This window comes from Propithecus coquereli, unplaced genomic scaffold (assembly GCF_000956105.1).
Source record: "Propithecus coquereli isolate 6110/MARCELLA unplaced genomic scaffold, Pcoq_1.0 Scaffold396, whole genome shotgun sequence".
NCBI lineage: Eukaryota > Metazoa > Chordata > Mammalia > Primates > Indriidae > Propithecus > Propithecus coquereli.
In genome coordinates, this window is record NW_012149685.1 from 457,639 (window position 1) to 469,695 (window position 12,057).

Below are 12,057 nucleotides of genomic sequence, written 5' to 3' on the forward strand. Positions count from 1 at the left end.
TGTGTGTGTGTGTGTGTGTGTGTGTGTGTGTGTGTAAGCCTCTATCATTATACTTGCAAGTTTCTAATTAAGTGACCCAAATCTTCTTTTATGTCTGATATCAGTGAATAGAAACCAGCAATGGATTATTCAACACAACTTAATACAGACAATAATTGGAGAAAAGTACAGTGAAAAAAAAAATATAGGTTGCACTGTAGAAAATATGACTCTTACATGTTAGGCTTGACTTCTGAACCCAAAAAGTAGGTTTAGAGAAAATCATTCATTTGTAATATATAGCCATCTAGTTGGGAATAATTTTCACAGATATTTTCTATTATTAGTAGTTATACTGCATCTAAAATCCTTCTACCTTCTTGTTAACCTCTTTTCTAGCATTGCTCCCAGATCCTTCCAACAGTAAATGAGATTCTGTTTCCTGCCATGCTTCATTGTAAGAGCTAAAAAAAAAAAAAGGGCACTGTATAAATCAAAATTCTAAACTTAAGAGCAGAAAGGAACTTGCTTAATACCTATGGAATAGAAAGCTCCAAGTTTCTAAATATATAGACTCTCTTTAACTTTCTGTTTCATTTTTTTATAATTTTTCAATTCTTGGAGTAGAATTTCATGTCTGCAAGACATATGTATTAACAGCAATAGAATATTTATTTCATGTGGTATTATAGACATGGGGGAAGTATTGCCCAACCCAATGTGAAAGAGTTAAGGGATTAATTTACCATGTTTACCCTGTAAACACTATTAAACCTTTTATTAAAGAGTTGGTTGCATTATCAATTGGTTGCATATTGGTGTTACTAGAATTTGGCACACTAACCAAATATTTGAGGCAGCTGACTAATTCAAAATTCTCAGAACTTAGCCTTACTGAGATCAGATCAAGGATTGACAGGCTGATCCATGTAATTTTTTTTCCTGCTAAACATTTTAATTGTAAATTAAACTTGTAAAAATTTTCAAACTTTGTAAATCATCTGTTTTGATTTCTATTTTAGGAACAATTTTTTAAATTCTTTGCCTGAAGAAATGGAATCATTGGTAAGACTACAAGTGATCAATCTTTCCTTTAATAGGTAAGAGAAAAGATGATTCTAGTTGTCACTCTGGAAAATATATAGGTCTTCCTTAGTAGAGAAAACAACTAAAAGAGGCAAAGAAAAAGGCCCCTTACTTTTACATTATTTCAATATCCAGATTTTATTTTCACTTAGTTCTGCTTAGAATTGAAAGTGTTGTTGCTGTCTTAGAATTCTTACAATTGATAATCTAACAGATTTTTTATTCCTTTTTACCACTCCAAGAAACCTGTAGCCTAGTAGGAAGACAAATATGCAAATAAATAATTATACTTGCTGTAAAGGAAGCACAGCACATAGGAAAATGTGTCATCTGAGATTACCTGAAGGTAGAGGAGGTAGAATTGAATCAGAGGTTTAATGATAGACATTTGCCAGATGCACAGGGAGAGGGCATCCCAGTTAGAGCAAATAGCATGTGCTAAGGCACAAAGATGTGAGAACATTGGGTGATTGGAAAACTTCAAGAAGCTCAATGTGCCTATGACCATAAAGTAAGGATGTAGAGGAGTAGAACTAACTAACAGATGATGTTTGCCATGTAAGTAGTAGCCAGCCCTAGAAGAGTTTTTTATGCTAAATGAAATTTAAGATTTTATTCTACAATCAAGATACTGCAGATCAAGATATTGTACTATCAAGATACTGCAGATAATTGAGTAGCTAATTTTTATTGGTAGCTTATTATCTGCTTATGCTGTACTGAGTACTTTACATATACTGTCTCATTCTTATGAAAACACTACATGGTAGTTCTGTTATTATGTCCATTTAAAAATCAAGGATTAGAAATTAAATAACTCACCTAAGCTCTGCATAGATAGTAAATTATAGAGCAGGGATTTGAATCTAGATGATTTGATTCCAGGAGTTGGGCTCTTAACAACTATGTCATGATTTCTCCTATGATGAAAATTGATTCCGGTAGCAATTTAAGAAAAATACTAATAGCTAAAATTTACTGCAACCCAGGTAATATCCTAAAGTCTTCAAATATATTCATTTAATCCTTATAAAAAGTGTGAACATTTAGTACTAATTTACAGATGAGGAAGCTAATGCATAGTAATGTCAAAATACTGCTTCTTTTAATGTTTTGTCTGCTCCATTATTTTTACTTTCTTGTGTGTAGGTTATACCATTATTGTCATTATTTTAAAATATATGCACTTTTCAGATCTCTCCCAATTTTTACTTGTGAATTGAGCTATCAGTTTTCTCTTGAGTTGTCAGTTGAGCTATTAATATCAATTGCATTACAAGTGATGTCTTTGGGGAGGTCGCAAAAGCTAGCCCTAACTTCTGTGTTAACAGGTGAGCTACATCTTTTATAATTACCTGCTCATGGGTTGAAGAGAGGAAAGAAAATAAAAGCTACTGTTTAGGGGCCATTTGGTTTATCTGTACTCCTGGTATTGGCTCTCCAGTCTCACTGGAACTTCCGAGCTACCTTGAGTTTACTCATCCCTGTTGCTTCTTTTTACATCAAGGCAGCAAAAGAAGGGCAGTATGAGGAAGTGAAAAGGCCAAAGCTCTTCTGAAGCCCATCCATGTCTTTTCTGGTCCAGGCTGCAGTTTACCCCACACTAAAGCTGTGCCAGCCTCTGTCCCCTTAGGAGTCCTCAGTGATTTTGTGTTAATTGCAAATATTGCTCTGAGAGCCATCAGCCTTCCCATCTCTCTCTTGTGGCATCTTCAGGGTTGCTTTGGACTAGGAAGCCAGCAGTCTATGCTAATTTGTCAGCTTTTTAGGAACCCAAAGTACACTAATTTTGGAAGCTTCAGTCACAACAAAATATAAATCTCTAATTTTACTTAATATATTGGCAATGATTCTGTTTGTTTCATAAGACGTAAAAGTGAACTAAGGAAGAATACCTGCATGGAAACATTATATGGAGAATTTCAGGAAGAGATTTCCTTGTCTCTTGAATATGAACAGAAAAACATGAGAGAATTTACTCTGAACTTTTCTTTGATTTTATACAATAAATAGTAACTGTTACAAGGCTGTCCACTTAACATATATTTCAAGGTTTCCAAAATTAGTCCTTTGTTTTTAGCTTCTGGAAAATTCAAATACAAAACTTACGCCAAATGTAAAGTAACATACACTAAAAAAATTATTTCATGATATCAAATTTAAGATAATCTATTTTAAGGAATGATTTTGATCTCTGATTCCAGTATAATCATATGTTCTGTTCATTTATTAATAGGTTCAAAATACTACCTGAAGTTTTATATCGTATCCTCGCACTTGAAACTGTTCTGATTAGTAATAATCAGATTGGATCTGTGGACCCTCAGAAAATGAAGACAATGGAAAATCTGACCACATTGGACCTTCAAAATAATGACCTCCTACATATTCCACCAGAACTTGGTAATTGTGTAAACTTAAGGTAACTGCACCATCTTCTGAGTTCTGTTTATTTGACTGATTTGTTAAAGTGATTTTTTTTTCCTTGCCAAGGTAAACTTGCAGGAAGTTGAAGTAACAGATTTAAATATCCCATTAAAAATAACATAACAAAATCCAGAGTCCCAATTTCATTTTTCAAGTTTTACCAAATACATTTTTTAGCTTTGTTTATATGGTATAATATATATATATATGTATATATATATATAAAAATATAGTAACTGATTATTTCTAGTGGTACTTTTCTCATCACTGTGTATGTTTGTAACCTAAAACTCTACTGCATAAAAATGTCAGGGAAATATAAACTCTTTAGTTTTGCACATAGGGTTATTTGAAATCTGATTACAAAACTACTGCCATTCTATTTCAAGCCCACCTCGGTCTTTCTCACTGTTTACATTTACTGTTCCCTCAGCCTCAGATGACATTACCCTTCTTTGATCAATAATAAACCTAAATGTCACCTTTGAAAACCTTCCCTATTGTCCAAGCAGCATTAGTCCCTACTATGATTTCCTATCATGCTTTGTGTGGATTCATTCTTTAGAAAAGAGTTATCCCAGTGTCTAGAACATAGTAAGCACCCAATAAGTACTTATTAAGTTACTATAAAGGGTGTTGGAGATGTCAACAGAAAGCCAAGTCATTAAGCAGAATGTGTCAGAAGTAATTTTATTATTGAAAACTGTATATTAATGCTTTGGGATTTTTTACTTCACTGGAGCAACACTGGCATCTGCTTTGGTACCTCATATTGGTAAATTATAGGAGACAAATACAGTTGATTCTCATTATTTATGATGGTTATATTCTACAGAGGCACTGTAAACACTGAATTGGTGAATGCTGATCTCCTAGGAGAAGTAGAGGATTAGATTTCTGCAAGAATCTAGTCACATTTTCCTCAATCAATACGTAACCTTATTTTATGTGTTTCTATGTAAAGACACCTTATTTAATATTGTTGACTCATTAACATTGAAATCATGGCCAATAGCACTATAATTTATGCCTGGACAAAGCTTATCTAATACATGTATTTTCTCCATACGGCACATTCATGCTTAGGGAAACTAGACAGCACTTTAGCACTATACTTGAGGCCATTTTAAACAGTGAAATAACCAATAAAAAGTACAAAAATTTGAAAAATGTGGTACTAAATGGACCACAGAAAGGGTATTTGTTTACAGTAAGAAGGCAAGAGCATCACCTTGCTTGACCTCAGCTGAGAATGTGCCCATCAGGTGACTCAAACTTTTTGCTGCTCTGTGCATATCCATGAATGATATTGCAAGTGCTACACATAATGACTTTGGGGTTACAAATTTTATTGAGTGGACAAATTTATAAATATGGAATCCATAAATAGTGAGAATTAACTGTAATCTAGATTGTAAACCTTTTTCTAGAAATTAAGAAAATAAGCATTTAAAAGAATTCCCAAGAAACATAGAAATATTTTAAGATGTATTTTAGATCAACTATAATATGGTGTGAGTCCTTTGACTTTTGTTCATATAAACAGTTAAGCTATTAAAAATTAATATAAAATCTGTTCTATTTAAAGATATTCATTATATAAAACAAAATAAGCCCATAAATCTTAAATTGAACCTTATTTCAGAACATGGAAATAGATTTATATATGTGTATCTGGTCAAGTGAAGGAGAGGACAGACATTGTATTAATGTTTTAGGGAGGCAGGGGTTGGCGGTGGTGGTGATAATACATTGATTACATTATAGTCCTTGGCATGGGTACTTGTGAGTTTATTCATACTTGTCTAAATCTAATTTGACCATTTAGTATATATAGTCATTATAAGATCGAAAAGAGGCTGGATAGAAGGGTGATTCAATTCATAGCTTTTTGATCTGAGATAAGTTTTTCCTACCTCCCTAAACCTGTATTTCCTCATTTAGAAAATAGGAATATTAATGGTCCTACATCATAGGATTGTTAAGAGAATAGGATTAAGAGTTAGTGAGTGAAAATTACTTAGCTCAGTACCTTTCACATAATATTTAATAAATGTTTTGGTTCTTTAGTTATAATTATGTTTAAATGCTCAGCTTTAAAAAGGGGCAAATATTTAAAAATACACAAATTTTATTTATAAAATTGCAAATGAAAATAGAAGAAAACCCTTGCTAATGGAAAATGTTTAAGTTCTCAATTTCTCTCTTTTGTTCAGAACATTACTACTAGATGGAAATCCATTCCGTGTCCCTCGAGCGGCCATACTAATGAAAGGAACAGCTGCTATACTGGAATATTTGAGAGACCGAATTCCTACTTAATTTGGAGTTGTTTCATAATCCTGGTCAGGTTGATTCTTAAAAGGATATAACATTTTGTTGTAGTATTATCTTAAATATGATTGCTATACTCTTGTAGTTTCCCAGTATCACCTAGCCATTTGTATAATTGGCCCGGGCCATATTCACTGCCATTAGATATTTTTACATTAACAGCTATTTAACATTTTTCTAAGGTGGTATGTACATTGATAATGGTGATAACCACATATTATGTTCATACATTTGTTCTGAATATTTTACACAGGATTTATCCCACTCACTTTCATTTTCTTATAGCAGGCAGTTTCTTTAAAAGTGAATTTTTATTTAATGTGATTTGGTATTTTTGTAATAACAAAGCATTTTTGTAGAACTGGATTTTTTTTTCATTTCTTTTTGTATTCCATATAATGTGACCAATTGACTTGAATATGACTATCCAATGTCTACCTTTTTATTAGATATAAAATTGAAATGAATTTTACAGAATACTGGTTTTTGGCATTTAAAAAAAAATAAGACCTTTCATTACTCGTGATAGGATTTTGTGATATGGTTGATCTCAGTACAAGTTTGAACATTCACTGTCTTGTTTTTGTTTTAATCTAGTTGAAATGTTTCTTTTCTAGTTATTGGGTAGGTTTCTTTCCCCTGTTTTATGGAATTATTTTATCTGGGTTGTTAATGTCTGACACTTTAGGTCTGATGAAATAGTAATTTAAAAAAAAAGGGTTATGGCCGGGCGCGGTGGCTCACGCCTGTAATCCTAGCTCTCTGGGAGGCCGAGGCGGGCGGATTGTTTGAGCTCAGGAGTTCGAAACCAGCCTGAGCAAGAGCGAGACCCCGTCTCTACTAAAAATAGAAATAAATTAATCGGACAACTAAAAATATATAGAAAAAATTAGCCGGGCATGGTGGCGCATGCTTGTAGTCCCAGCTACTCGGGAGGCTGAGGCAGGAGGATTGCTTGAGCCCAGGAGTTTGAGGTTGCTGTGAGCTAAGCTGATGCCACGGCAGTCTAGCCTGGCAAGAGAGTGAGACTCTGTCTCAAAAAAAAAAAAAGGTTGGTAATGTCACAGAAATGTACTCAAGATACAATTATTGGAGAAAATAGTGTAGAATTTAAACTTGACAGTATTTTTAATGATGTCTTGATATTGTTTCCATACAATAATCTTTAGATTCAAGACAATTAAAGAGATTGGATCTGCATACTTTCCCTTCAGTGAGAGTGTGAGCATTTAAAAATACCTTTTGTTTCTTAAAAAAAAAGTACTGAAGACCATATCTTATTGATTCTATAGATAACAGCAACAGAAAACAACTAATAACATATAAAATGTACTTTTTTTAAAGACTTATTAAGCAGTTATTTGTATGCCTAATCCAGTCTGTGTGTGTTTTAATATAACATGGTACGTTTTATTTCCAGCATCTTAATTTTAAAATTTGCTTGTGATCTTTTTTTTTTTTTTTTTTTTTTGAGACACGGTCTCCTCTGTCGCCTGGGCTAGCGTGCAGTGGCATCATCATAGCTCACTGCAACCTCAAACTCCTGGGCTCAAGTGATCCTCCCGCCTCAGCCTCCAAAATAGCTGGGACTGCAGGTGCGCACCACCACACCCAGCTAATTTTTCTATTTTTAGTAGAGACGGGGTCTTGCTCAGGCTGGTCTCCTACTCCTGGCCTCAAGCAATCCTTTCACCTTGGCCTCCCAAAGTGCTAGGATTACAGGCATGAGCCACTGGTCCAGGCCTGCTTGTAATCTTGATAAGACTAAACTTGCAGTCATGCAGTAATTTTCTAAAAGGGAATTTCATATAGGCAAACTTAATTTAATAAAAATTAAATGTAAACATTTTTGTTTATACCAAAATTATCAGAAGTAGGGTAATCAGTCATTATAACACCATATGATTATATTAAATAGCCAATTCAATAGCATGTATGTCAATTTCTATAGATAGGTAGATAGATAGCTTTTGGATAATTGGGGCATGCTTATGTTACAAAAAAAATCACTGCTAATAAAGATAAATACTACATGTTCATAATAAAAGTTAGATTTTTCAAATATTGATTACAATGTTTATGGTTTTGTTTTTTAAAAAACATGCCCTTTTCATATCACAACTCTGTCACTGACTAAGAAGTCTGCTTTGATAGTAAACAAAAGACACTTTACAATAAGGTGACATTTTATTATTTATACAATAAAGAGACTTTTATGTTATTCAAAACACTTTTTTAAATACTGAAAAAGTTGAGTACACCAAAGCCGAAAAATGGCTCTGCTATACACTGCACAGCATTATTTTAGTCCCTGTATTTTGTATCTGTACAGAAAGCATCTTCAAAATGCATTCTAATCACATTGTACACCTTTACCAATTAGTATCAACACATAAAATAAAACTGGAGAATACAGCTTGCATTTGCAAATTAACTGACAAAGTAATTTCACTGATCAGTAAATTTAAAATATAGATTCATAGGACTTCTTTGCACATAAAATGAAGCAGCTTTCAAGGTCATTATGGTCTCATACTGCAAAAAATCCATTAAGTACATTCACGATCTATGTTAATAAAGTAGTAAATATGTCTTCATTCAGTTTTATTTACATCAATATGTAGTTCAACTAAAAAGTAGTCATGATATAGTAGTCTTTTAAACACATACAAAAATGACAATTTTTATATATAATTTAAGCTCAAAATCACGATTATCTCAAAATATTAATTACAATACAGCCATTTCAATTAAACATGTTATGATTTATTTTTTTATAAAATGGTAAAATTTTTTTATTAAAGTAAGCAATTTGTTTTGAATTGGCTAGAGTACACCCAAGTAGAAAACCTTAAATGTTAAGAGGTGTTTCCTGCCCCCTCCCACCCGAATTTGTATATAGCCACCTAGGCTAGCAAAGAGACAGAAAAGGCCCCAATTTATAAAGATTAAGCCTCTTTTGCTGCACTGCTGTGGCTTGTTAGTTTGTCCATAAAAGCTTTACAAGGGGCATGTCAATAAACTATTCAGTGAAATGCATGCATTAATATACAGTATGTCTATGTAAAATGTCAGTGTTTACTAATGCACATTAAAATGTTCACAAAGACTGCAAAAGAAGTCATAAAGAAGCACTTTACCACTTGCATATTGTAAATTTGAAAACTATAATATAATGGAATTTCTTTGAAATCAGATCCCAATTCAAGTTCTTTCTCTGGCTAAAGGAGCTCTTGGCCTTCAGATGTCACTGTTGTGCTGCACATATGGTAGTGAAGTCAGATGTCATAAAAGAATATGAGTCTAGAGACTGTCTTCGTTTTACTAAAATAATGACTATAAGTTGCATCACTGCCTAGCAATTTTTCTTCAACTTATAGAAGAGTGAAATATTTCACTAATTGAATTATATATATGACCTCAAAAAACGGAAAATTTGCATGTTTGACATATGGGATGATATTAATTTGTATAGATGGAAATAAAGCTTCTTTATAGAGTAATAAAAGGATTATGCCCCAAAATGAATGAGGTCAAAAGTAATCAAGTATCAAATAGTTTAGAAAATAAAACATAATTTTCATGGACACTTAAAACCCCTAAAAACATAGTATATAGTATCCTTTTACTTATAATTCTTAACAAACCAATTGAAAACCTTCCACTATCTTCCTTTATAATTGCTTGTTTTAGTTTAATATTTATTTTCTGTACAGAAAGAGACAATAGTTCATTTGATGATTTATTAATACTTATATACAACTGAGTGGGGGGTGCCCTTGGGTGGTTATAAAGTGAGAATAATAAAACTACAGTACTTGCAATATCCTACAGTAACCTTAGAATAATCTTATTTTGGAAGGTCATTTGTGATGGTCTTTGAATTTTACAAACAGAATTCAGTAGGTTTACCTCTGATTTTCCATTAAACTTGGAAAAATTTTCTTCTTCATTTGAAGACAATGTCATCATCCTTAAGCTTCCTTTAGTCCCTTCTATACACCAAGTACCAAGAGAAACTTGATTGGCTCTTCAAGCAAAAAATATCTGGTTTATCTTTCTATCAGTATCTTTCTCCTTTTCATTCCAAACAGAAAACAGTAAGACTTGCATTTTCAGGGACGCAAATGTAGTTGAGGATGTTAAAGGGAAATGCCTAAACATCATAAAGCAGAAGTGTTAAACATTTATTGCTTTCCATTAACACTAGGTGTCTTCAAAGCTAAAACCAAATTTCCTAGAGTAAAACTTAACATACAACAGTCCTTACTGACATGAACCAGAAGGCTTTTCCACATTCAAGACCAGTAAGAATCCTCTGAAGTGGAAAGACTCTACAAGTATTGAAAATAAAATTTATTTCAACAATAACATTCTAAAAATAAATTTTCAATCTTTCTTTCTAGCAAATGTGGGAACTGCTTTATTTTCTGGCTGCCTGAGAGTTTCATCTTGGTTTTCCTATGGACTTTCCAAAAAATTATGTGTGATTTCCTGACTAAATAAGACATATTCTTTAATAGAGGGCTGGGGAAGGGTAAGAGGGATGGAGAGATACAAAGAAATACAATGTGATTTCTTTTGTCCATTTGTCAAATGCTTTCCTTAATCTAGCTATCATAGAGGTCTACTGACCTGCATACCTGGGCATTTAACTTCATTTAAATTTTAGCTGTGCAAAACAAATGTGCAAAGAAAAATGCCTTCTATATATGTGTGTCTGTACATAGACACAAAACCTGAGTCACAATAAAAGTTTTTAATATAAGAAAACTTTTCTTAGTGTAGGAAAATAACCTTTAAAGAGCCAAAAAATACCTTTGTACAATATAAGCAGCTAACTTTAAAACTTCAGTGTGCTTAAGTATTACATATTTTATAAGACCCAGCAAAAGAGGGATCATTTATGCTTGATAGTTTCTTTAACTATCAACTGAGATAGCCACATTTTTATTTCTAACATTTATTTTCATTCCCCTGAATTCATTAATTTTTCTTAAAAAAAAAATTCAACTATCCTGTTTAATTTCTAACAGTTCCTGCTTTTTCCTGTATTGAGGACATAGGAGATTTGGGTTTGCTAGGGATATAGCTTAGTGCCAAGCCACAATGGAATTCTAAAGTTCAAAACAAGTACAATACATAATCTATTATTAAGAGATACATTACTTACAAAAATACTTTTTGGAGAGAGTTGGGCCAAAGTCTGCACGAAGCTGTTCTCATTTCCAGGCTGCCTTTCTACAGACTATTAGCTCTTAAAAACCCCTTCTTCGTGCTCCATTTCCTTAGCTTTGGGTAGATTTCTTACCTTTTTCATACTCGAACCCTGAATTGTCTCAAATGAAGCATCCTTGCTCCTGTGCTGCCATCAGTTACAATGTCCTCTTTCCTTATCTACATCATTGTTTTCTCTTCCTCTTTAGGAGCTCAGAACTCTGGAATGACTCCTTGGCCTCCTCTCTTGTGCCACCTTACTCATTAGGGGAAAATCTGCTTAAATGTTCCACTGTCTTATCTGATTTAAGGCTCAATTCAGGACATACTTATTCCCTGGGCTACATCTCATGCTTTCTGAGGAAATTTTATAGAAAAATGAGTAAAAGTTGCTTCTCCATGCTGCCCCAGCTGTCCTTGTCATTAACTATGCATTTGTGTTGGTTAAGTCACTGACACTTAGGGAGAAGGGGAAGCCATCTGAACCAAAAGGTTCAGTCCTCGCATGCATGGTTGATAGGAGGGCCTCTGAATACTTGTATCAATAGTTGAAGGGATTCTGGGTAGTGCCCTTTAATGATGTCTTTTCTCTAGGGCCAGAGAGATTGTTTAGGGATAGGATGGGAAATGCATGCAGGAGGGAAGGGATTAGAGGCATTAGCCAAGGGAACTGTAGTCTCTTCCTGCCTTTTTATATGACACTTGCCTGAGGATCACTAGAAAGATTTTTTATTGTGCAGAAGGCTAAAAGCAGAGTCATACTTTCTCTGCCAACAGACTTGTTCCCATGGGAACCAGTCCAGAAAAATGAAAATACGACAAGAAGCCAAGGATTAAATGTGGAGAAAATTGATAGGGAGTTGGTTTCTACATGGCAATTCAAGCACTTGGGATTTAAAGAAACAGAATGTTCTTAATGTGGCCATATCAATGAAAATGGACAAAATTACTTGCCAGTAGCTGGTCCCAGGAGGCTGAGATGTGTGGAATGCAGGGAGAGAGTAGTAAGCATGC

At 33.5% G+C, this 12,057-nt stretch overlaps 1 protein-coding gene across 1 annotated transcript in view; it reads left to right on the forward strand.

Annotated features, from left to right (window-relative positions):
• The window catches only part of LRRC40 (leucine rich repeat containing 40), a 56,952-nt gene extending 51,138 nt beyond the window's left edge, over window positions 1-5,814 (forward strand). The window contains exons 12-14 of the mRNA XM_012652675.1: window positions 1,002-1,079; window positions 3,302-3,487; window positions 5,709-5,814. Coding sequence (XP_012508129.1) covers window positions 1,002-1,079; window positions 3,302-3,487; window positions 5,709-5,814 — 370 coding nt within the window. The remainder of the gene's footprint in view (window positions 1-1,001; window positions 1,080-3,301; window positions 3,488-5,708) is intronic.
• The last annotated feature ends 6,243 nt before the right edge of the window (window positions 5,815-12,057 follow it).